General features: G+C 49.4%; 1 protein-coding gene across 1 annotated transcript in view; it reads left to right on the top strand.

Moving 5' to 3' along the window:
- RAPSN (receptor associated protein of the synapse) overlaps window positions 1-26,498 on the top strand; it is a 272,608-nt gene that overhangs the window by 215,545 nt on the left and 30,565 nt on the right. Inside the window, exon 4 of the mRNA XM_069221622.1 lies at window positions 19,982-20,080. Within this exon, the coding sequence (XP_069077723.1) occupies window positions 19,982-20,080 (99 nt within the window). The remainder of the gene's footprint in view (window positions 1-19,981; window positions 20,081-26,498) is intronic.

Raw genomic sequence — 26,498 nt, forward strand, 5'->3', positions numbered from 1 at the left:
TTGAAAAGAAGGGAGAAGTCACCTATTTAGTTGACTTAGGCACTGCCAGGAGTCCCTTTAGGGTGCTCCATGTCAACCGCCTGAAACCCTACTATGACAGGGCTGATCTCACCCTGCTCATGGCAACTGATGAGGGACAGGAAGAAGACAGTGATCCTCTACCTGATCTCTTCTCTTCCACAGAACAAGATGCTCTTGTGGAAGGTGTAGTTTTGGCTGATTGTCTTACTGCTGAGCAGAAAGACAATTGCATAAATCTCCTAGGACAATTTTCAGAACTCTTCTCTACTGTGCCAGGCACCACTTCTTGGTGTGAGAACACTATAGATACTGGAGACAGTTTACCTGTCAAAAGTAAGATCTATAGGCAGCCTGACCATGTCAGGGACTGCATAAAGCATGAAGTTCAGAAAATGTTGGAACTAGGAGTGGTTGAGCACTCTGACAGTCCATGGGCTTCTCCTGTGGTACTGGTACCAAAACCCAATTCTAAAGATGGAAAGAAGGAAATGCGGTTTTGTGTAGACTATAGAGGTCTCAACTTGGTAACCAAAACTGATGCTCACCCTATACCCAGGGCAGATGAGCTTATAGATACACTGGCATCTTTCAAGTATCTAAGCACTTTTGATTTGACTGCAGGGTATTGGCAGATCAAATTATCAGAAGATGTTAAACCTAAGACTGCATTTTCTACCATTGGAGGACATTACCAGTTTACTGTAATGCCTTTTGGTTTGAAAAATGCACCTGCCACTTTTCAGAGGTTGGTGAACACAGTCCTGCAAAGGCTGGAAGCTTTCAGTGCAGCATATTTGGACGATATAGCTGTCTTTAGCTCCAGCTGGGATGATCACCTGGTCCACCTATGGAAAGTTTTGGAGGCCCTGCAAAAGGCAGGCCTCACTATCAAGGCTTCAAAGTGCCAGATAGGGCAGGGTAAGGTGGTTTATCTGGGACACCTTGTTGGTGGGGAACAGATTGCACCACTTCAGGGGAAAATCCAAACTATTATTGATTGGGTTCCCCCTACCACTCAGACTCAGGTGAGAGCCTTCCTAGGCCTCACTGGGTATTACAGGAGGTTCATTAAGAACTATGGCTCCATTGCAGCCCCTCTTAATGACCTCACATCCAAGAAAATGCCTAAAAAGGTATTATGGACAGCAAACTGTCAGAAAGCTTTTGAGGAGCTAAAGCAGGCCATGTGCTCTGCACCTGTCCTGAAAAGCCCTTGTTACTCTAAAAAATTCTATGTCCAAACTGATGCATCTGAATTAGGAGTAGGGGCAGTCCTATCACAACTTAATTCTGAGGGCCAGGATCAACCTGTTGCTTTTATTAGTAGAAGGTTGACCCCTAGAGAAAAGCGTTGGTCTGCCATTGAGAGGGAGGCCTTTGCTGTGGTCTGGGCTCTGAAGAAGTTGAGGCCATACCTGTTTGGCACTCACTTCATTGTTCAGACAGACCACAAACCTCTACTTTGGCTAAAACAAATGAAAGGTGAAAATCCTAAATTGTTGAGGTGGTCCATATCCCTACAGGGAATGGACTATACAGTGGAACATAGACCTGGGAGTAGCCACTCCAATGCAGATGGACTCTCCAGATATTTCCACTTAGACAATGAAGACTCATCAGGTCATGGCTAGTCTTATTGTCCTTCGTTTGGGGGGGGTTGTGTAGGAAAGTACCATCTTGCCTGGCATGTTACCCCCATTTTTCACTGTATATATGTTGTTTTAGTTGTATGTGTCACTGGGACCCTGGTAACCCAGGGCCCCAGTGCTCATAAGTGTGCCTGAATGTGTTACCTGTGTAGTGACTAACTGTCTCACTGAGGCTCTGCTAACCAGAACCTCAGTGGTTATGCTCTCTCATTTCTTTCCAAATTGTCACTGACAGGCTAGTGACAATTTTTACCAATTTACATTGGCTTACTGGAACACCCTTATAATTCCCTAGTATATGGTACTGAGGTACCCAGGGTATTGGGGTTCCAGGAGATCCCTATGGGCTGCAGCATTTCTTTTGCCACCCATAGGGAGCTCTGACAATTCTTACACAGGCCTGCCACTGCAGCCTGAGTGAAATAACGTCCACGTTATTTCACAGCCATTTTACACTGCACTTAAGTAACTTATAAGTCACCTATATGTCTAACCTTTACCTGGTAAAGGTTAGGTGCAAAGTTACTTAGTGTGAGGGCACCCTGGCACTAGCCAAGGTGCCCCCACATTGTTCAGAGCCAATTCCCTGAACTTTGTGAGTGCGGGGACACCATTACACGCGTGCACTACATATAGGTCACTACCTATATGTAGCTTCACAATGGTAACTCCGAATATGGCCATGTAACATGTCTATGATCATGGAATTGCCCCCTCTATGCCATCCTGGCATAGTTGGCACAATCCCATGATCCCAGTGGTCTGTAGCACAGACCCTGGTACTGCCAAACTGCCCTTCCTGGGGTTTCACTGCAGCTGCTGCTGCTGCCAACCCCTCAGACAGGCAGCTGCCCTCCTGGGGTCCGGCCAGGCCTGGCCCAGGATGGCAGAACAAAGAACTTCCTCCGAGAGAGGGTGTGACACCCTCTCCCTTTGGAAAATGGTGTGAAGGCAGGGGAGGAGTAGCCTCCCCCAGCCTCTGGAAATGCTTTCTTGGGCACAGATGTGCCCAATTCTGCATAAGCCAGTCTACACCGGTTCAGGGACCCCTTAGCCCCTGCTCTGGTGCGAAACTGGACAAAGGAAAGGGGAGTGACCACTCCCCTGACCTGCACCTCCCCTGGGAGGTGTCCAGAGCTCCTCCAGTGTGCTCCAGACCTCTGCCATCTTGGAAACAGAGGTGCTGCTGGCACACTGGACTGCTCTGAGTGGCCAGTGCCACCAGGTGACATCAGAGACTCCTTGTGATAGGCTCCTTCAGGTGTTAGTAGCCTATCCTCTCTCCTAGGTAGCCAAACCCTCTTTTCTGGCTATTTAGGGTCTCTGTCTCTGGGGAAACTTTAGATAACGAATGCAAGAGCTCATCCGAGTTCCTCTGCATCTCTCTCTTCACCTTCTGATAAGGAATCGACTGCTGACCGCGCTGGAAGCCTGCAAACCTGCAACATAGTAGCAAAGACGACTACTGCAACTCTGTAACGCTGATCCTGCCGCCTTCTCGACTGTTTTCCTGCTTGTGCATGCTGTGGGGGTAGCCTGCCTCCTCTCTGCACCAGAAGCTCCGAAGAAATCTCCCGTGGGTCGACGGAATCTTCCCCCTGCAACCGCAGGCACCAAAAAGCTGCATTACCGGTCCCTTGGGTCTCCTCTCAGCACGACGAGCGAGGTCCCTCCAATCCAGCGACTCTGTCCAAGTGACCCCCACAGTCCAGTGACTCTTCAGTCCAAGTTTGGTGGAGGTAAGTCCTTGCCTCACCTCGCTGGGCTGCATTGCTGGGAACCGCGACTTTGCAGCTACTCCGGCCCCTGTGCACTTCCGGCGGAAATCCTTTGTGCACAGCCAAGCCTGGGTCCACGGCACTCTAACCTGCATTGCACGACTTTCTAAGTTGGTCTCCGGCGACTCCTTTGTGCAACTTCGGCGAGCACCGTTTCACGCATCCTCGTAGTGCCTGTTTCTGGCACTTCTCCGGGTGCTACCTGCTTTAGTGAGGGCTCTTTGTCTTGCTCGACATCCCCTCTCTCTTCAGGTCCAATTTGCGACCTCCTGGTCCCTCCTGGGCCCCAGCAGCGTCCAAAAACGCCAAACGCACAATTTGCGATTAGCAAGGCTTGTTGGCTTCCTTCTGGCGGGAAAACACTTCTGCACGACTCTCCAAGGCGAGTGGGATCCGTCCACCAAAGGGGAAGTCTCTAGCCCTTTTCGTTCCTGCAGAAACCTCAGCTTCTTCTGTCCAGTAGAAGCTTCTTTGCACCCGCAGCTGGCATTTCCTGGGCATCTGCCCATCTCCGACTTGCTTGTGACTTTTGGACTTGGTCCCCTTGTTCCACAGGTACCCTAGATTGGAAATCCACAGTTTTTGCATTGCTGGTTTGTGTCTTTCCTGCATTATTCCTCTAACACAACTTCTTTGTCCTTAGGGGAACTTTAGTGCACTTTGCACTCACTTTTCAGGGTCTTGGGGAGGGTTATTTTCCTAACTCTCACTATTTTCTAATAGTCCCAGCGACCCTCTACAAGGTCACATAGGTTTGGGGTCCATTCGTGGTTCGCATTCCACTTTTGGAGTATATGGTTTGTGTTGCCCCTATCCCTATGTTTCCCCATTGCATCCTATTGTAACTATACATTGTTTGCACTGTTTTCTAAGACTATACTGCATATTTTTGCTATTGTGTATATATATCTTGTGTATATTTCCTATCCTCTCACTGAGGGTACACTCTAAGATACTTTGGCATATTGTCATAAAAATAAAGTACCTTTATTTTTAGTATAACTGTGTATTGTGTTTTCTTATGATATTGTGCATATGACACTAAGTGGTACTGTAGTAGCTTCACACGTCTCCTAGTTCAGCCTAAGCTGCTCTGCTAAGCTACCATTATCTATCAGCCTAAGCTGCTAGACACCCTATACACTAATAAGGGATAACTGGGCCTGGTGCAAGGTGCAAGTACCCCTTGGTACTCACTACAAGCCAGTCCAGCCTCCTACATGTAAGAATTGTCAGAGCTCCCTATGGGTGGCAAAAGAAATGCTGCAGCCCATAGGGATCTCCTGTAACCCCAATACCCTGGGTACCTCAGTACCATATACTAGGGAATTATAAGGGTGTTCCAGTATGCCAATGTAAATTGGTAAAATTGGTCACTAGCCTGTTAGTGACAATTTGTAAGAAATGAGAGAGCATAACCACTGAGGTTCTGGTTAGCAGAGCCTCAGTGAGACAGTTAGGCATCACACAGGGAACACATACATATAGGCCACAAACTTATGAGCACTGGGGTCCTGACTAGCAGGGTCCCAGTCACACATAACAAACATACTAAAAACATAGGGTTTTCACTATGAGCACTGGGCCCTGGCTAGCAGGATCCCAGTGAGACAGTGAAAACACCCTGACATACACTCACAAACAGGCCAAAAGTGGGGGTAACAAGGCTAGAAAGAGGCTACTTTCTCACATGCACTCCTGGATGGTTATGGCTTAACCACTGAACAATACAGGATAAAGTTCAGAGAGACCAAAAAGGAGTCTTCACAAGACTGGGTTGATTTCATTGACCATTCAGTGAAGGCCTTGGAGGGGTGGTTACATGGCAGTAAAGTTACTGATTATGACAGCCTGTATAACTTGATCCTGAGAGAGCATATTCTTAATAATTGTGTGTCTGATTTGTTGCACCAGTACCTGGTGGACTCTGATCTGACCTCTCCCCAAGAATTGGGAAAGAAGGCAGACAAATGGGTCAGAACAAGGGTGAACAGAAAAGTTCATACAGGGGGTGACAAAGATGGCAACAAAAAGAAGGATGGTAAGTCTTCTGACAAGGGTGGGGACAAATATAAAAATGAGTCTTCATCAGGCCCACAAAAACACTCTGGTGGGGGTGGTGGGCCCAAATCCTCCTTTAATCAAAACAAAGAAAAGAAAGCATGGTGCTATTTATGTAAAGTAAAAGGCCATTGGACAACAGATCCCAGTTGTCCAAAGAAAAGCACCAAGCCTCCCACCACTACAACCCCTACTGCTACACCTAGTGTCCCTACTAATAGCAGTGGTGGTGGGAGCAAACCTACTAATAGCCAATCCAAGGGAGTAGCTGGGCTCACTATTGGTAACTTAGTTGGGGTTGGCCTTGTTAGGGAGGCCACAGAGGCTGTGTTAGTCTCTGAGGGGGCTATTGATTTAGCCACCTTAGTTGCTTGTCCCCTTAATATGGATAAGTACAAGCAGCTACCCCTAATAAATGGTGTTGAGGTTCAGGCCTACAGGGACACTGGTGCCAGTGTGACTATGGTCATAGAGAAACTGGTCCACCCTGAACAACACCTACTTGGTCACCAGTACCAAGTAACCGATGCTCACAACAACACACTTAGCCACCCCATGGCTATTGTAAATCTCAACTGGGGGGGGGGTTTACTGGTCCAAAGAAAGTTGTGGTAGCCACAGATTTACCTGTAGACTGTCTACTAGGAAATGATTTGGAGACATCAGCTTGGTCAGATGTGGAGTTGGAGGCCCATGCAGCAATGCTGGGCATCCCAGGGCATATTTTTGCTTTAACCAGGGCTCAGGCCAAAAAGCAAAAAGGACAGGGAAGCTTGGATCCTGGAACAATGGACCAAGTGCTCCCTAAAGCTAGGGCTAGTAGAAGCAAACCACTTCCTACTATCCCTCCCTCTACAGTGGATTCTACTTCTGAGGAAGAAGAATTTCCACCCTGTGCAGAACCTACACCAGAGGAGTTGGAAGCAGACACTGCTGAGCTTTTGGGTGAAGGGGGGCCTGCCAGGGAGGAGCTGAGTGTGGCACAGCAAACCTGTCCCACACTAGAGGGTCTACGACAGCAAGCTGTCAAACAGGCTAATGGGGATGTTAGTGACTCTCACAGAGTTTACTGGGAGGACAATCTCTTGTATACTGAGGCTAGGGATCCTAAACCTGGAGCTGCCAGGAGATTAGTGATCCCTCAGGAGTACAGAAAGTTCCTCCTAACTCTTGCTCACGACATTCCCCTAGCAGGACATCTGGGACAAATGAAAACTTGGGACAGACTTGTTCCCTTGTTTCATTGGCTTAGGATGTCTGAGGACACAAAGGAATTTTGTAAGTCCTGTGAAACCTGTCAAGCCAGTGGCAAGACAGGTGGCACTCCAAAGGCACCCCTTATTCCACTGCCTGTGGTTGGGGTTCCCTTTGAAAGGGTAGGGGTTGACATAGTTGGCCCCCTTGACCCTCCTACTGCTTCAGACAATAGGTTTATCTTGGTGGTAGTGGACCATGCCACAAGATATCCTGAAGCTATTCCTTTAAGGACCACTACAGCTCCTGCAGTGGCAAAGGCCCTCCTGGGAATATTTTCCAGGGTGGGCTTCCCAAAGCAAGTAGTATCAGACAGGGGAAGCAATTTCATGTCTGCATACTTAAAGGCCATGTGGAAGGAGTGTGGTGTAACTTATAAATTCACTACTCCCTATCATCCACAAACAAATGGACTGGTGGAGAGATTTAATAAAACTCTCAAAGGCATGATTATGGGTCTCCCTGAAAAACTCCGCAGGAGATGGGATATCCTTCTACCATGCCTCCTTTTTGCCTACAGGGAGGTACCCCAGAAAGGAGTGGGCTTCAGCCCCTTTGAACTTCTTTTGGACACCCTGTTAGGGGTCCACTCCCACTTGTAAAGGAGGGTTGGGAACAACCTTTAAAAGCTCCTAAGCAAGATATTGTGGATTATGTACTTGGCCTCAGATCAAGGATGGCTGAGTATATGAAAAAGGCCAGTAAGAACCTTCAGGCCAGCCAAGAGCTCCAGAAGCAATGGCATGACCAGAAGGCTGTTTTGGTTCAGTACCAACCAGGGCAGAAAGTGTGGGTCTTGGAGCCTGTGGCCCCAAGAGCACTCCAAGATAAATGGAGTGGTCCCCACACAATTGTTGAGAAAAAGGGTGAAGTCACCTATTTAGTTGACTTAGGCACTGCCAGGAGTCCCCTTAGGGTGCTCCATGTCAACCGCCTGAAACCCTACTATGACAGGGCTGATCTCACCCTGCTCATGGCAACTGATGAGGGACAGGAAGAAGACAGTGATCCTCTACCTGATCTCTTCTCTTCCACAGAACAAGATGATCTTGTGGAAGGTGTAGTTTTGGCTGATTGTCTTACGACACCCAGCTGATCCTCTCCCTCACCAGCGACCCGGACGCCGCCAGAGCCAGCCTACACGAAGGGATGAAAGACGTCGCCGAATGGATGAAGAACAGCCGCCTGAAACTGAACTCAGACAAGACGGAGGTCCTCATCCTGGGATCATCACCATCCGCCTGGGACGACTCCTGGTGGGCCCCCGCCCTGGGAGCCACCCCCAAGCCAACGGACCACGCTCGCAACCTAGGCTTCATCCTGGACTCCTCCCTCTCGATGACCAGACAAGTCAACGCCGTCTCATCTTCATGCTTCAACACCCTGCGCATGCTTCGAAAGATCTTCCGGTGGATCCCCACCGAGACCAGGAAGACGGTCACCCAGGCCCTCGTCACCAGTCGGCTGGACTACGGGAACGCCCTCTACGCCGGCACCGCCGCCAAACTCCACAAGAAACTCCAACGGATCCAGAACGCCTCAGCACGACTCATCCTGGACATCCCCCGACACAGCCACATCTCCGAACACCTGAGAGACCTGCACTGGCTCCCCGTCAACAAAAGAATCACGTTCCGACTCCTCACCCACGCACACAAGGCCCTCCACGACCTGGGCCCCAAGTTCCTCAACAGCCGCCTGACCTTCCACAAGCCCACCCGCCAGCTCCGCTCCGCCAGCCTCGCTCTCGCCACCGTCCCCCGCATCCGCAGAGCCACCGCCGGAGGAAGATCCTTCTCCTACCTGGCAGCCAAGACATGGAACTCCCTACCTGGCAGCCAAGACATGGAACTCCCTCCCCATCCACCTCCGGACAACGCAAGACCATCTCGCCTTCAGGAAGCAACTCAAGACCTGGCTGTTCGAGCAGTAGCGTTCCCCCCCCCCCCAGCGCCTTGAGACCCTCCGGGTGAGCAGTGCGCTATACAAATGCCTTTGATTGATTGATTGATTACTGCTGAGCAGAAAGACCATTGCATAAATCTCCTAGATCAATTCTCTGAACTCTTCTCTACTGTGCCAGGTACCACTTCTTGGTGTGAGCACACTATAGATACTGGAGACAGCTTGCCTGTCAAAAGTAAGATCTATAGGCAGCCTGACCATGTCAGGGACTGCATAAAGCAAGAGGTACAGAAAATGTTAGAACTAGGAGTGGTTGAGCACTCTGAAAGTCCATGGGCTTCTCCTGTGGTACTTGTACCAAAACCCCATTCCAAAGATGGAAAGAAGGAAATGCGGTTTTGTGTAGACTATAGAGGTCTCAACCTGGTAACCAAAACTGATGCTCACCCTATACCCAGGGCAGATGAGCTCATAGATACACTGGCATCTGCCAAGTATCTAAGCACTTTTGATTTGACTGCAGGGTATTGGCAGATCAAATTATCAGAAGATGCTAAACCTAAAACAGCATTTTCAACCATTGGAGGGCATTACCAGTTCACTGTAATGCCTTTTGGATTGAAAAATGCACCTGCCACTTTTCAGAGGTTGGTGAACACAGTCCTGCAAGGGCTGGAAGCTTTCAGTGCAGCATATTTGGACGATATAGCTGTCTTTAGCTCCAGCTGGGATGATCACTTGGTCCACCTATGGAAAGTTTTGGAGGCCCTGCAAAAGGCAGGCCTCACTATCAAGGCTTCAAAGTGCCAGATAGGGCAGGGTAAGGTGGTTTATCTGGGACACCTTGTTGGTGGGGAACAGATTGCACCACTTCAGGGGAAAATCCAAACAATTATTGATTGGGTTCCCCCTACTACTCAGACTCAGGTGAGAGCCTTCCTAGGCCTCACTGGGTATTACAGGAGGTTCATTAAGAACTATGGCTCCATTGCAGCCCCTCTTAATGACCTCACATCCAAGAAAATGCCTAAAAACGTATTATGGACAGCAAACTGTCAGAAAGCTTTTGAGGAGCTGAAGCAGGCCATGTGCTCTGCACCTGTCCTGAAAAGCCCTTGTTACTCTAAAAAATTCTATGTCCAGACTGATGCACCTGAATTAGGAGTAGGGGCAGTCCTATCACAACTTAATTCTGAGGGCCAGGATCAACCTGTTGCTTTTATTCGTAGGAGGTTGACCCCTAGAGAAAAGTGTTGGTCTGCCATTGAGAGGGAGGCCTTTGCTGTGGTCTGGGCACTGAAGAAGTTGAGGCCATACCTGTTTGGCACTCACTTCATTGTTCAGACAGACCAGAAACCTCTACTTTGGCTAAAACAAATGAAAGGTGAAAATCCTAAATTGTTGAGGTGGTCCATATTCCTACAGGGAATGGACTATACAGTGGAACATAGACTTGGGAGTAGCCACTCCAATGCAGATGGACTCTCCAGATATTTCCACTTAGACAATGAAGACTCATCAGGTCATGGCTAGTCTTATTGTCCTTCGTTTGGGGGGGGGGTTGTGTAGGAAAGTACCATCTTGCCTGGCATGTTACCCCCATTTTTCACTGTATATATGTTGTTTTAGTTGTATGTGTCACTGGGACCCTGTTCTCCAGGGCCCCAGTACTCATAAGTGTGCCTGAATGTGTTACCTGTGTAGTGACTAACTGTCTCACTGAGGCTCTGCTAATCAGAACCTCAGTGGTTATGCTCTCTCATTTCTTTCAAATTGTCACTAACAGGCTAGTGACCAATTTTACCAATTTACATTGGCTTACTGGAACACCCTTATAATTCCCTAGTATATGGTACTGAGGTACCCAGGGTATTGGGGTTCCAGGAGATCCCTATGGGCTGCAGCATTTCTTTTGCCACCCATAGGGAGCTCTGACAATTCTTACACAGGCCTGCTACTGCAGCCTGAGTGAAATAACGTTGACGTTATTTCACAGCCATTTTACACTGCACTTAAGTAACTTATAAGTCACCTATATGTCTAACCTTTACCTGGTAAAGGTTAGGTGCAAAGTTACTTAGTGTGAGGGCACCCTGGCACTAGCCAAGGTGCCCCCACATTGTTCAGGGCCAATTCCCCGGACTTTGTGAGTGCGGGGACACCATTACACGCGTGCACTACATATAGATCACTACCTATATGTAGCTTCACAATGGTAACTCCGAATATGGCCATGTAACATGTCTATGATCATGGAATTGCCCCCTCTATGCCATCCTGGCATAGTTGGCACAATCCCATGACCCCAGTGGTCTGTAGCACAGACCCTGGTACTGCCAAACTGCCCTTCCTGGGGTTTCACTGCAGCTGCTGCTGCTGCCAACCCCTCAGACAGGCATCTGCCCTCCTGGGGTCCAGCCAGGCCTGGCCCAGGATGGCAGAACAAAGGACTTCCTCTGAGAGAGGGTGTTACACCCTCTCCCTTTGGAAAATGGTGTGAAGGCAGGGGAGGAGTAGCCTTCCCAAGCCTCTGGAAATGCTTTCTTGGGCACAGATGTGCCCAATTCTGCATAAGCCAGTCTACACCGGTTCAGGGGACCCCTTAGCCCTGCTCTGGTGTGAAACTGGACAAAGGAAAGGGGAGTGACCACTCCCCTGACCTGCACCTCCCCTGGGAGGTGTCCAGAGCTCCTCCAGTGTGCTCCAGACCTCTGCCATCTTGGAAACAGAGGTGCTGCTGGCACACTGGACTGCTCTGAGTGGCCAGTGCCACCAGGTGACATCAGAGACTCCTTCTGATAGGCTCCTTCAGGTGTTGCTAGCCTATCCTCTCTCCTAGGTAGCCAAACCCTCTTTTCTGGCTATTTAGGGGCTCTGTCTCTGGGGAAACTTTAGATAACGAATGCAAGAGCTCAGCCGAGTTCCTCTGCATCTCTCTCTCCACCTTCTGCCAAGGAATCGACTGCTGACCGCGCTGGAAGCCTGCAAACCTGCAACATAGTAGCAAAGACGACTACTGCAACTCTGTAACGCTGATCCTGCCGCCTTCTCGACTGTTTTCCTGGTGGTGCATGCTGTGGGGGTAGTCTGCCTCCTCTCTGCACTAGAAGCTCCGAAGAAATCTCCTGTGGGTCGACGGAATCTTCCCCCTGCAACCGCAGGCACCAAAAAGCTGCATTATCGGTCCCTTGGGTCTCCTCTCAACACGACGAGCGAGGTCCCTCGAATCCAGCAACTCTGTCCAACTGACTCCCACAGTCCAGTGACTCTTCAGTCCAAGTTTGGTGGAGGTAAGTCCTTGCCTCACCTCGCTAGACTGCATTGCTGGGAACCGCAACTTTTGCAGGTACTCCGGCCCCTGTGCACTTCCGGCAGAAATCCTTTGTGCACAGCCTAGCCTGGGTCCACGGCACCCTAACCTGCATTGCACGACTTTCTAAGTTGGTCTCCGGCGACGTGGGACTCCTTTGTGTAACTTCGGGTGAGCACCGTTTCACGCATCCTCATAGTGCCTGTTTCTGGCACTTGTCTGGGTGCTACCTGCTGCTAAGAGGGCTCTTTGTCTTGCTTGACGTCCCCTCTACCTCCTGGTCCAATTTGCGACCTCCTGGTCCCTCTTGGGCCACAGCAGCATCCAAAAACGCTAACCGCATGATTTGCAGCTAGCAAGGCTTGTTGGCATTCTTTCAGCGGGAAAACACTTTTGTACGACTCTCCACGGCGAGAGGGATCCGTCCACCAAAGGGGAAGTCTCTAGCCCTTTTCGTTCCTGCAGAAACCTCAGCTTCTTCTGTCCAGTAGAAGCTTCTTTGCACCCACAGCTGGCATTTCCTGGGCATCTGCCCATCTCCGACTTGCTTGTGACTTTTGGACTTGGTCCCCTTGTTCCACAGGTACCCAAGATTGGAAATCCATTGTTGTTGCATTGTTGGTTTGTGTCTTTCCTGCATTATTCCTCTATCACGACTTCTATGTCCTTTGGGGAACTTTAGTGCACTTTGCACTCACTTTTCAGGGTCTTGGGGAGGGTTATTTTTCTAACTCTCACTATTTTCTAATAGTCCCAGCGACCCTCTACAAGGTCACATAGGTTTGGGGTCCATTCGTGATTCGCATTCCACTTTTGGAGTATATGGTTTGTGTTGCCCCTATCCCTATGTGTCCCCATTGCATCCTATTGTAACTATACATTGTTTGCACTGTTTTCTAAGACTATACTGCATATTTTTGGTATTGTGTACATATATCTTGTGTATATTTCCTATCCTCTCACTGAGGGTACACTCTAAGATACTTTGGCATATTGTCATAAAAATAAAGTACCTTTATTTTTTGTATAACTGTGTATTGTGTTTTCTTATGATATTGTGCATATGACACTAAGTGGTACTGTAGGAGCTTCACTCGTCTCCTAGTTCAGCCTAAGCTGCTCTGCTAAGCTACCATTATCTATCAGCCTATGCTGCTAGACACCCTATACACTAATAAGGGATAACTGGGCCTGGTGCAAGGTGCAAGTACCCCTAGGTACTCACTACAAGCCAGTCCAGCCTCCTACAGAGAGTGACCCTCTCCCTGATATCTTCTCTTCCACAGAACAAGATGCTCTAGTGGAAGGGGTTGTACTGGCAGATTGTCTTACTGCTGAGCAGAAAGACCACTGCATAAATCTCCTGGGTCAGTTTTCTGAACTCTTCTCTACTGTGCCAGGCACCACTTCTTGGTGTGAGCACACTATAGATTCTGGAGACAGCTTGCCTGTCAAAAGTAAGATCTATAGGCAGGCTGACCATGTCAGAGACTGCATAAAACAAGATGTGCAGAAAATGTTAGAACTGGGAGTGGTTGAGCACTCTGAAATTCCATGGACCTCTCCTGTGGTACTTGTACCAAAACCTCATTCCAAAGATGGAAAGAAGGAAATGCGGTTTTGTGTAGACTATAGAGGTCTCAACCAAGTAACCAAAACTGATGCTCACCCTATACCCAGGGCAGATGAGCTCATAGATACACTGGCATCTGCCAAGTATCTAAGCACTTTTGACTTGACTGCAGGGTATTGGCCGATCAAATTATCAGAAGATGCAAAAGCAAAAACTGCATTTTCAACCACTGGAGGCCATTACCAATTCACAGTCATGCCTTTTGGATTGAAAAATGCACCTGCCACTTTTCAGAGGTTGGTGAATACAGTCCTGCAAGGGCTGGAAGCTTTTAGTGCAGCATATCTGGACGATATAGCTGTCTTTAGCTCCAGTTGGGATGATCACCTGGTCCACCTATGGAAAGTTTTGGAGGCCCTGCAAAAGGCAGGCCTCACTATCAAGGCTTCAAAGTGCCAGATAGGGCAAGGGAAGGTGGTTTATCTGGGACACCTGGAAGGTGGAGAACAGATTGCACCACTTCAGGGGAAAATCCAAACTATTATAGATTGGGTTCCCCCTACAACTCAGACCCAGGTGAGAGCCTTCTTAGGCCTCACTGGGTATTAAATGAGGTTCATTAAGAACTATGGCTCCATTGCAGCCCCTCTTAATGACCTCACCTCCAAGAAAATGCCTAAAAAGGTATTGTGGACAGCTAGCTGTCAAAAAGCTTTTGAGGATCTGAAGCAGGCAATGTGCTCTGCACCTGTCCTGAATAGCCCCTGTTACTCCAAGAAATTCATTGTCCAAACTGATGCATCTGAATTAGGAGTAGGGGCAGTCCTTTCACAACTTAATTCTGAGGGCCAGGATCAACCTGTTGCTTTTATCAGCAGGAGGTTGACCCCTAGAGAAAAGCGTTGGTCTGCCATAGAGAGGGAGGCCTTTGCTGTGGTCTGGGCACTGAAGAAGTTGAGGCCATACCTGTTTGGCACTCACTTCATTGTTCAGACAGACCACAAACCTCTACTTTGGCTAAAACAAATGAAAGGTGAAAATCCTAAATTGTTGAGGTGGTCTATATCCCTTCAGGGAATGGACTATACAGTGGAACATAGACCTGGGAGTACCCACTCCAATGCAGATGGACTCTCGAGATATTTCCACTTAGACAATGAAGACTCATCAGGTCATGGCTAGTCTTATTGTCCTTCGTTTGGGGGGGGGGGTTGTGTAGGAAAGTACCATCTTGCCTGGCATGTTACCCCCATATTTCACTGTATATATGTTGTTTTAGTTGTATGTGTCACTGGGACCCTGCCAGCCAGGGCCCCAGTGCTCATAAGTGTGCCCTGTATGTGTTACCTGTGTTATGACTAACTGTCTCACTAAGGCTCTGCTAATCAGAACCTCAGTGGTTATGCTCTCTCATTTTTTTCCAAATTGTCACTAACAGGCTAGTGACCAATTTTACCAATTTACATTGGCATACTGGAACACCCTTATAATTCCCTAGTATATGGTACTGAGGTACCCAGGGTATTGGGGTTCCAGGAGATCCCTATGGGCTGCAGCATTTCTTTTGCCACCCATAGGGAGCTCTGACAATTCTTACACAGGCCTGCCACTGCAGCCTGAGTGAAATAACGTCCACGTTATTTCACAGCCATTTTACACTGCACTTAAGTAACTTATAAGTCACCTATATGTCTAACCTTTACCTAGTAAAGGTTGGGTGCTAAGTTACTTAGTGTGTGGGCACCCTGGCACTAGCCAAGGTGCCCCCACATTGTTCAGGGCCAATTCCCCAGACTTTGTGAGTGCGGGGACACCATTACACACGTGCACTACATATAGGTCACTACCTATATGTAGCTTCACAATGGTAACTCCGAATATGGCCATGTAACATGTCTATGATCATGGAATTGCCCCCTCTATGCCATCCTGGCATAGTTGGCACAATCCCATGATCCCACGGGTCTCTAGCACAGACCCTGGTACTGCCAAACTGCCTTTCCCGGGGTTTCACTGCAGCTGCTGCTACTGCCAACCACTCAGACAGGTTTCTGCCCTCCTGGGGTCCAGCCAGGCTTGGCCCAGAAAGGCAGAACAAAGGACTTCCTCAGAGAGAGGGTGTTACACCCTCTCCCTTTGGAAAATGATGTGAAGGCAGGGGAGGAGTAGCCTCCCCCAGCCTCTGGAAATGCTTTCATAGGCGCACATGGTGCCCATTTCTGCATAAGCCAGTCTACACCGGTTCAGGGACCCCTCAGCCCTGCTCTGGCGCGAAACTGGACAAAGGAAAGGGGAGTGACACCTCCCCTGACCTGCACCTCCCCTGGGAGGTGCCCAGAGCTCCTCCAGTGTGCTCCAGACCTCTGCCATCTTGGAAACAGAGGTGCTGCTGGCACACTGGACTGCTCTGAGTGGCCAGTGCCAGCAGGTGACGTCAGAGACTCCTTCTGATAGGCTCCTTCAGGTGTTGCTAGCCTATCTTCTCTCCTAAGTAGCCAAACCCTTTTTTCTGGCTATTTAGGGTCTCTGCTTTGGGGATTTCCTTAGATAACGAATGCAAGAGCTCATCAGAATTCCTCTGCATCTCTCTCTCCATCTTCTGCCAAGGAATCGACTGCTGACCGCGCTGGAAGCCTGCAAAACTGCAACAAAGTAGCGAAGACGACTACTGCAACTCTGTAACGCTGATCCTGCCGCCTTCTCGACTGTTTTCCTGGTGGTGCATGCTGTGGGGGTAGTCTGCCTCCCCTCTGCACTAGAAGCTCCGAAGAAATCTCCCGTGGTTCGACGGAATCGTCCCCCTGCAACCGCAGGCACCAAAGAACTGCATCACCGGTACCCTGGGTCTTCTCTCAGCACGACGAGCGAGGTCCCTTGAATCCAGAAACTCTGTCCAAGTGACTCCCATAGTCCAGTGACTCTTCAGTCCAAGTTTGGTGGAGGTAAGTCCTTGCCTCCCCACGCCAGACTGCATTGCTGGGAACTGCGACTTTTGCAGCTACTCCGGCCTCTGTGCACTACCAGTGGAAATCCTTTGTGCACAGCCAAGCCTGGGTCCACGGCACTCTAACCTGCATTGCACGACCTTCTAAGTTGTCCTCTGGCGATGTGGGACTTCTTTGTGCGACTTCGGGTGAGCACCGTTTCACTCCACTTCATAGTGCCTGTTCTGGCACTTCTGCGGGTGCTGCCTGCTGCTGAGAGGGCTTCTTGTCTTGCTCGACGCCCCCTCTGTCCCCAGACGCAATTGGCGACATCCTGGTCCCTCCTGGGCCACAGCAGCATCCAAAAACCCTAACCACACGACTTGTAGCTAGCAAGGCTTGTTTGCGGTCTTTCTTCAGGAAAACACTTCTGCATGACTCTCCACAGCGTGTGGCATCCATCCTCCAAAGGGGAAGTTTCTAGCCCTTGTCGTTCCTGCAGAATCCTCAGCTTCTACTGTCCAGTAGCAGCTTCTTTGCACCCACAGCTGGCATTTCCTGGGCATCTGCCCATCTCCGACTTGCTTGTGACTTTTGGACTTGGTCCCCTTGTTCCACAGGTACCCTCGTTTGGAAATCCATCGTTGTTGCATTGCTGGTTTGTGTCTTTCCTGCAGAATTCCCCTATCACGACTTCTGTGCTCTTTGGGGAACTTTAGTGGACTTTGCACTCAGTTTTCAGGGTCTTGGGGTGGGCTATTTTTCTAACCCTCACTGTTTTCTTACAGTCCCAGCGACCCTCTACAAGGTCACATAGGTTTGGGGTCCATTCGTGGTTCGCATTCCACTTTTGGAGTATATGGTTTGTGTTGCCCCTATCCCTATGTGTCTCCATTGCATCCTATTGTAACTATACATTGTTTGCACTGTTTTCTAATACTATACTGCATATTTTTGGTATTGTGTACATATATCTTGTGTATATTTGCTATCCTCATACTGAGGGTACTCACTGAGATACTTTTGGCATATTGTCATAAAAATAAAGTACTTTTATTTTTAGTATATCTGTGTATTGTGTTTTCTTATGATATTGTGCATATGACACTAGTGGTACTGTAGGAGCTTCACTCGTCTCCTAGTTCAGCCTAAGCTGCTCTGCTAAGCTACCATTATCTATCAGCCTAAGCTGCTAGACACCCTATACACTAATAAGGGATAACTGGGCCTGGTGCAAGGTGTAAGTACCCCTTGGTACTCACTACAAGCCAGTCCAGCCTCCTACAGTAGCTACAGGTATTTTCCATGTAAGGCAATATCCAGTGACATACCTATCACTCTGGGTCCGTGGTGACAGCACAAATCCCAAAATGCCCACTGGGTTGTGTATTTGTCAGACATACGGCCGCAGCCAAATAGGTGACTGTTACTGGGCTCAGCTCTCTGTGCCTCAGCTGGACACAGCATGGAGGATGGGTGGACACAGCATGCAGGGGATGGGTGGACACAGCATGCAGAGGATGGGTGGACAGAGCACGCAGGAGATGCATGGACACAGCATGAAGGGAATGGGTGGATACAGCACGAGAGGATGGGTGGACACAGCACCCAGATGATGGATGGACACAGCACTCAGGGGATTGGTGGGCACTGCACGAGAGGATGGGTGGACACAGCACGCAAAGGATGGGCGAACACAGCATGCAGAGAATGGGTGGACACAGCACAAGAGGATAGGTGGGCACAGCACACAGAGGATGAATGGACACAACACGCAGAGGATGGGTGGACACAGCACACTGGATGCGTGGACACAACCTGCAGAGGATGGGTGGACACAGCATGCAGAGGGTGGGTGGACACAGCACGCAGGGGATGCATGGACACAGCATAAAGGGAATGGGTGGATACAGCACGAGAGGATGGGTGGACACAGCACGCAGATGATGGATGGACACAGCACGCAGGGGATGGGTGGACACAGCATGAGAGGATGGATGGACAGCACTCAAAGGATGGGCGAACACAGCATGCAGATAATGGGTGGACACAGCACAAGAGGATAGGTGGGCACAGCACACAGAGGATGAGTGGACACAGCATGCAGAGGATGGGTGGACACAGCACACACAGGAGGGTGGACACAACCTGCAGAGGATGGGTGGACATAGCATGCAGAGGATGGGTGGACACAGCACAAAGAGGATAGGTGGACACAGCATGCAGAGGATGGGTGGACACAGCAGGCAGAGGGTGGGTGGACACAGCACGCAGAAGGTGGGTTGACACAACACGAGGAGGATGGATGGACACAGCACAAGAGGAGGACTGGACACAGCACACAGGAGATGGGTGGACACAGCAGGCAGACGATGGGTGGACACAGCATGAGAGGATGGGTGGACACAGCATGAGAGGATGGGTGGACACAGCACGCAGAGGATGGGTGGACACAGCAGGCAGAGGATGGGTGGACACAGCAGGCAGAGGATGGGTGGACACAGCAGGCAGAGGATGGGTGGACACAGCATGAGAGGATGGGTGGACACAGCACGCAGAGGATGGGTGGACACAGCAGGCAGAGGATGGGTGGACACAGCAGGCAGAGGATGGGTGGACACAGCACGAGGAGGATGGATGGACACAGCAGGCAGAGGAAGGGTGGACACAGCATGCAGAGGATGAGTGGACACAGCATGAGTCGATGGGTGGACACAGCACGCAGAGTATGGGTGGACACAGCACGCAGAGGATGGGTGGACACAGCATGCAGAGGATGAGTGGACACAGCACGAGGAGGATGGATGGACACAGCATGGAGAGGGCAGCCAGCCCATCTCTTTTATCAGGGTGTTTGGTTGCTTTCATGCCCTTGGTCAGTCATTTGTACAGATTCTTCTTGTACTGGAGACAGGGACGGTGAGCAGAAACAAGTGTTCCTGCTCCATTAAGGTTGAGTTGATTTAAGACCCAGACACACACCTGGCTTCCAATGGTTGGTGCACCTGGGGTGGGTGGGAAGAAGGGGAGAGACAGGAGCACTTCTCATACTTACCTCTCACATTCAGGGGGGCAATGGGACCCTTGCAGGGACCGTTATAACAGTCTGACAAGGAGTGCTAGTATGCAGTGTCCCCACAGTGGGTAAATAGGACTGTACCACCACTCATTTGTTGGCACAATGGTATTTGTGCCAGGGCCTCCTGATGGGCCCAGTAGTCACCCCAAGCTCCAAAGCTCCACTTTGGATGAAGTTATAACTTTCTCGCAGACTAAAGCTGTTGGGGAGCAGCAGCAAAATCACGTAGCGCTGGATAAGGCAATCCTGACACAAGTTACTTGAGTATAAAAGCATCCGTCTGTTCTTATAGTCAAACGATGAACAGAACAGCTCATCAAATGATGGGGTTTGTCGTGTGTACTAGTGACTCAGAGCCAGTGTCTTCCTGTGACGTTAAACCTCTTTCCATCATATTTTGTCTCCCTAATATGATTTATTTTTTCAGGAGTCCATGAAGATTGCACTGCAGCATGGGGACCGGCCACTCCAAGCCCTTTGCCTCCTCAACTTCGCAGACATTCACAGGAGCCACAGTGACCCTGAAGTATGATGTGCTGCAGGGGCCAGTGCTGATTGTGGTGGTGCGCGCTGCATGGGGGCGTGTGTGCCTCATGAGGTGGGGTGCGCTGCATGGGGGCATGTGTCTGTGTTTACTGCATGTGCCAATGCCTGGTGCATGGGCCGGTGCTTGCTGCATGGGACAGTGATCGCTTCGTGGGGCAGTGCTTGCTGCATGAGATGGTGCTTGGTCCACTGGAGCATGTGCACAACATAGGATGAAGTTTTCTGTATGGGGCAGTGCTTGGTGCATGGGGCGGTACTTGCACATACAGTGTTGCTCACTGCATGGCATAATGTTTGGTGCATAGGGCAGTGCTTGCTGCAAGGGAAGGTGCTTGCTGCTTGGGGCACTGCTTGCTGCAAGGGAAGGTGCTTGCTGCATGGGGCACTGCTTGCCGCAAGGGACGGTGCTTGCCTGCTGCATATATCATTGCTCATTGCATGGGGTGGTGCTTGGTGCATGGGCCGGTACTTGGTGCATGGGGTGGTGCTTGGTGCATGAATCACTGCTCATTGCACGGGCGGTGCTTGCTGCAAGGGACAGTTCTTGCTGCACTGGGCTTTGCTTGCTGCAAGCGACGGTACTTGCTGCATGGGATGATGTTTGCTGCAAGGGATGGTGCTTGCTGCATGGATCATTGCTCATTGCATGGGGTGGTGCTTGCTGCATGAATCATTGCTCATTGCACAGGGCGGTGCTTGCTGCAAGGGAAGTGCCTGTTGCATGGGGTGGTTCTTGCTGCAAGGGACGGTGCTTGCTGCATGGGGTGTGCTTGCTGCAAGGGACAGTGCTTGCTGCATGGATCATTGCTCATTGCATGGGGTGGTGCTTGGTGCATGAATCATTGCTCATTGCATGTAGTGGTGCTTGCTGCAAGGGACGGTGCTTGCTGCACGTATCATTGCTTATTGCATGGGCTGGTGTTTGGTGAATGGGCTGGTGCTTGGTGCATGGGGTGGTGCTTGGTGCATGAATCATTGCTCATTGCACGGGGCGGTGCTTGGTGCATGGGGTGGTGCTTGGTGCATGAATCATTGCTCATTGCACGGGGCGGTGCTTGTTTCATGAATTATTGCTCATTGCATGGGGTGGTGCTTGCTGCATGGATCCGTACTTCCCTGTTGACAGATGCAGCTAAGAAGGGTACACACTCTTTTATGGTATTTTCTTTCATATTATAAAACTGACTATTTCTTTGCATGCACGGGTTACCCGTAAGACATTTTAAATTCCTGCCAGGACGCGCCTCTTCTCATCCGTCTCTTCAGCACCATGCAAGCTTTCTTTGCCTTTGACACCTCTCCTCCCACAGTGGTGGCAATAAGAGCTGGGAAGTTAAATGTACAGTTTGTTGGGTTAGTCTTCCGGACTCCCATTCCAGTGAGGGTTGAGGTATTTGTCAGGAGATGGCCTATAGGAGGTTGGATGAAAGGGAGAGATGAAGCCAGAGGGGTGAGAAGAGCCTTCTTTGAAAGTGACCAGAACTCTCTGACAGAGGGTCACAACTTTTCTCAAATGCCAAAGAAGGTCCGTTGAAAAATAGCATCGCTGCTCCCATTCCTGCATGTGTTTGATATGAAGACGCAGAACACTGAGGCTCAGTTTGGTGTTGAGTCACACAAAACATTCAGCGCCAAAGAACTTCGACGCTCACTATAGACCACTGCTGTGCAGTGAAAGCCCTTGATGATAATGAAAACTCTGTTCCCAATCTCTTTAAGAAAAGACACCTTCGCAGGAGAAAACACGGGTGCCTGATTTCCCTGGATAATAAGCAGTTCTGCCGCCACCTGAAGCATTTCAATGTCAGGCATTACCACTTCCTCTGGTCAGGCTTATCATGACACGTTTAATGCTCATCAGTCTGTTGTTCTCTGGCTAGCCTACCTGGGCACACACCACACTACGTTTTAATTTGCGCCCTCTGTAGCAAGTGATTACCCAGCTCAAGAGACTGAGCTAGAGCAATTGAATAGAAACAAAAGATTGGGACACACAGGATGGGTTTTGTTTGTCGATTTCCTCAACTCTTTTGACTCAGCCCTGAAGAAGTCCCCAGAATACAAGGACGAAACGTACTGGCTGATTTCTTTCCATCTGAATAAAAAAAGTACTAAAATGGGGGAATTTGAGGAATGCACACTTCTTATCTGTCCCTTTAAAAAGTGTCAGGTTACAACCTATTAAAAAATGGTGGCCTGTGTTAGAAACTTGAGCATGGATGGAATCCAGTCCAGAGTGCCCAACTAGAGTCAAACTCTGCCTCTACTGTCATCACACTAAACAGAAACTAAATGTAGGAAAGTACCATCTTGCCTGGCATGTTACCCCCATTTTTCACTGTATATATGTTGTTTTAGTTGTATGTGTCACTGGGACCCTGGTAACCCAGGGCCCCAGTGCTCATAAGTGTGCCTGAATGTGTTACCTGTGTAGTGACTAACTGTCTCACTGAGGCTCTGCTAATCAGAACCTCAGTGGGTATGCTCTCTCATTTCTTTCCAAATTGTCACTAACAGGCTAGTGACCATTTTTACCAATTTACATTGGCTAACTGGAAAACCCTTATAATTCCCTAGTATATGGTACTGAGGTACCCAGGGTATTGGGGTTCCAGGAGATCCCTATGGGCTGCAGCATTTCTTTTGCCACCCATAGGGAGCTCTGACAATTCTTACACAGGCCTGCCACTGCAGCCTGAGTGAAATAACGTCCACGTTATTTCACAGCCATTTTACACTGCACTTAAGTAACTTATAAGTCACCTATATGTCTAACCTTTACCTGGTAAAGGTTAGGTGCAAAGTTACTTAGTGTGAGGGCACCCTGGCACTAGCCAAGGTGCCCCCACATTGTTCAGAGCCAATTCCCTGAACTTTGTGAGTGCGGGGACACCATTACACGTGTGCACTACATATAGGTCACTACCTATATGTAGCTTCACAATGGTAACTCCGAATATGGCCATGTAACATGTCTATGATCATGGAATTGCCCCCTCTATGCCATCCTGGCATAGTTGGCACAATCCCATGATCCCAGTGGTCTGTAGCACAGACCCTGGTACTGCCAAACTGCCCTTCCTGGGGTTTCACTGCAGCTGCTGCTGCTGCCAACCCCTCAGACAGGCAGCTGCCCTCCTGGGGTCCAGCCAGGCCTGGCCCAGGATGGCAGAACAAAGAACTTCCTCTGAGAGAGGGTGTGACACCCTCTCCCTTTGGAAAATGGTGTGAAGGCAGGGGAGGAGTAGCCTCCCCCAGCCTCTGGAAATGCTTTGTTGGGCACAGAGGTGCCCAATTCTGCATAAGCCAGTCTACACCGGTTCAGGGACCCCTTAGCCCCTGCTCTGGCGCGAAACTGGACAAAGGAAAGGGGAGTGACCACTCCCCTGACCTGCACCTCCCCTGGGAGGTGTCCAGAGCTCCTCCAGTGTGCTCCAGACCTCTGCCATCTTGGAAACAGAGGTGCTGCTGGCACACTGGACTGCTCTGAGTGGCCAGTGCCACCAGGTGACGTCAGAGACTCCTGCTGATAGGCTCCTTCAGGTGTTAGTAGCCTATCCTCTCTCCTAGGTAGCCAAACCCTCTTTTCTGGCTATTTAGGGTCTCTGTCTCTGGGGAAACCTCAGATAACGAATGCATGAGCTCAGCCGAGTTCCTCTGCATCTCTCTCTTCACCTTCTGATAAGGAATCGACCGCTGACCGCGCTGGAAGCCTGCAAACCTGCAACATAGTAGCAAAGACGACTACTGCAACTCTGTAACGCTGATCCTGCCGCCTTCTCGACTGTTTTCCTGCTTGTGCATGCTGTGGGGGTAGCCTGCCTCCTCTCTGCACCAGAAGCTCCGAAGAAATCTCCCGTGGGTCGACGGAATCTTCCCCCTGCAACCGCAGGCACCAAAAAGCTGCATTACCGGTCCCTTGGGTCTCCTCTCAGCACAACGAGCGAGGTCCCTCGAATCCAGCGACTCTGTCCAAGTGACCCCCACAGTCCAGTGACTCTTCAGCCCAAGTTTGGTGGAGGTAAGTCCTTGCCTCACCTCGCTGGGCTGCATTGCTGGGAACCGCGACTTTGCAGCTATTCCGGCCCCTGTGCACTTCCGGCGGAAATCCTTTGTGCACAGCCAAGCCTGGGTCCACGGCACTCTAACCTGCATTGCACGACTTTCTAAGTTGGTCTCCGGCGACGTGGGACTCCTTTGTGCAACTTCGGCGAGCACCGTTTCACGCATCCTTGTAGTGCCTGTTTCTGGCACTTCTCTGGGTGCTACCTGCTTCAGTGAGGGCTCTTTGTCTTGCTCGACGTCCCCTCTCTCTTCAAGTCCAATTTGCGACCTCCTGGTCCCTCCTGGGCCCCAGCAGCGTCCAAAAACGTCAAACGCACGATTTGCAGCTAGCAAGGCTTGTTGGCGTTCTTTCAGCGGGAAAATACTTCTGCACGACTCTCCAGGCCGAGAGGGATCCGTCCACCAAAGGGGAAGTCTCTAGCCCTTTTCGTTCCTGCAGAAACCTCAGCTTCTTCTGTCCAGTCGAAGCTTCTTTGCACCCGCAGCTGGCATTTCCTGGGCATCTGCCCATCTCCGACTTGCTTGTGACTTTTGGACTTGGTCCCCTTGTTCCACAGGTACCCTAGATTGGAAATCCACCGTTGTTGCATTGCTGGTTTGTGTCTTTCCTGCATTATTCCTCTAACACCACTCTTTTGTCCTTAGGGGAACTTTAGTGCACTTTGCACTCACTTTTCAGGGTCTTGGGGAGGGTTATTTTTCTAACTCTCACTATTTTCTAATAGTCCCAGCGACCCTCTACAAGGTCACATAGGTTTGGGGTCCATTCGTGGTTCGCATTCCACTTTTGGAGTATATGGTTTGTGTTGCCCCTATCCCTATGTTTCCCCATTGCATCCTATTGTAACTATACATAGTTTGCACTGTTTTCTAAGACTATACTGCATATTTTTGCTATTGTGTATATATATCTTGTGTATATTTCCTATCCTCTCACTGAGGGTACACTCTAAGATACTTTGGCATATTGTCATAAAAATAAAGTACCTTTATTTTTAGTATAACTGTGTATTGTGTTTTCTTATGATATTGTGCATATGACACTAAGTGGTACTGTAGTAGCTTCACACGTCTCCTAGTTCAGCCTAAGCTGCTCTGCTAAGCTACCATTATCTATCAGCCTAAGCTGCTAGACACCCTATACACTAATAAGGGATAACTGGGCCTGGTGCAAGGTGCAAGTACCCCTTGGTACTCACTACAAGCCAGTCCAGCCTCCTACATTGGTGGCAGCGGTGGGATAAGTGCTTGAGACTGCTTACCACTCTTGTCATTGTACTTTTCATAAGAGAAAAATATACAAAACAAGGTCAGTGTATATACACATAGCCAAAAAGTTTTGCATTCCCTCTTTTCACTCTTTTCTAAGTGCTGAAAAGTACTTCTAAACTTTCAAAAAGTTCTTAAAAGTTTAAAAAGTTTTTTTCTGTCTTTCCAAAAAGTTCTGAAAACTTTTTTCTCTTTTTCTATCACTTTAACTCTCTCTAAAAAATGTCTGGCACAGGCCAAAGTGTTGATCTGTCCAAACTTGCATATGACAACCTTAGCTGGAAAAGAGCAAGGAGTCTCTGTATAGAGAGAGGTTTGAGTGTAGGGAAGAATCCTTCCTTGGAACTGTTAATTAACATGCTTAGAGAACAGGATAAGGCCATAGGTGCCCCATCTGTTGAAAAAGTACCTAATAGTTCCCAATCTGATTCAGGGACTCCCCCAGGAAAAGATTCAGGAAAGAAACTTCCTAGCCTGCCCATTACTAGACAATCTAGCATAGATGGTAATGATGATGAGCCACACCAAAGAAATAGTGTTGTCTCACATCATAGCAAAAGCATTTATTCTCACCATACTGGTAGTAATGTTTCTGTAAACCAAGCTGTTAAGTTGGCTTCTGTAAGGGACAGGTCTCCTTCTGTTCATTCCCATCATAGCTCTGTTTCTAGAAATGTCCCTCCCACCAACCCTGATGACAGAATGTTAGAGAGGGAACTCAATAAGTTGAGGGTGGAACAAACCAGACTGAAGCTTAAAAAGCAACAGCTGGATTTGGATAGACAGTCTTTTGAATTAGAGAAGGAAAGACAGAAGTTGGGTTTAGATACCCATGGTGGCAGCAGCAGTATTCCCCATAGTCATCCTGCAAAAGAGCATGATTCCAGGAATCTGCACAAGATAGTTCCCCCTTATAAGGAGGGGGATGACATTAACAAGTGGTTTGCTGCACTTGAGAGGGCCTGTGTTGTACAGGATGTCCCTCAAAGGCAGTGGGCTGCTATCCTATGGCTATCATTTAGTGGAAAAGGTAGGGATAGGCTCCTTACTGTGAAAGAAAATGA

Source organism: Pleurodeles waltl, chromosome 3_1, assembly GCF_031143425.1.
Source record: "Pleurodeles waltl isolate 20211129_DDA chromosome 3_1, aPleWal1.hap1.20221129, whole genome shotgun sequence".
NCBI classification, from domain to species: domain Eukaryota; kingdom Metazoa; phylum Chordata; class Amphibia; order Caudata; family Salamandridae; genus Pleurodeles; species Pleurodeles waltl.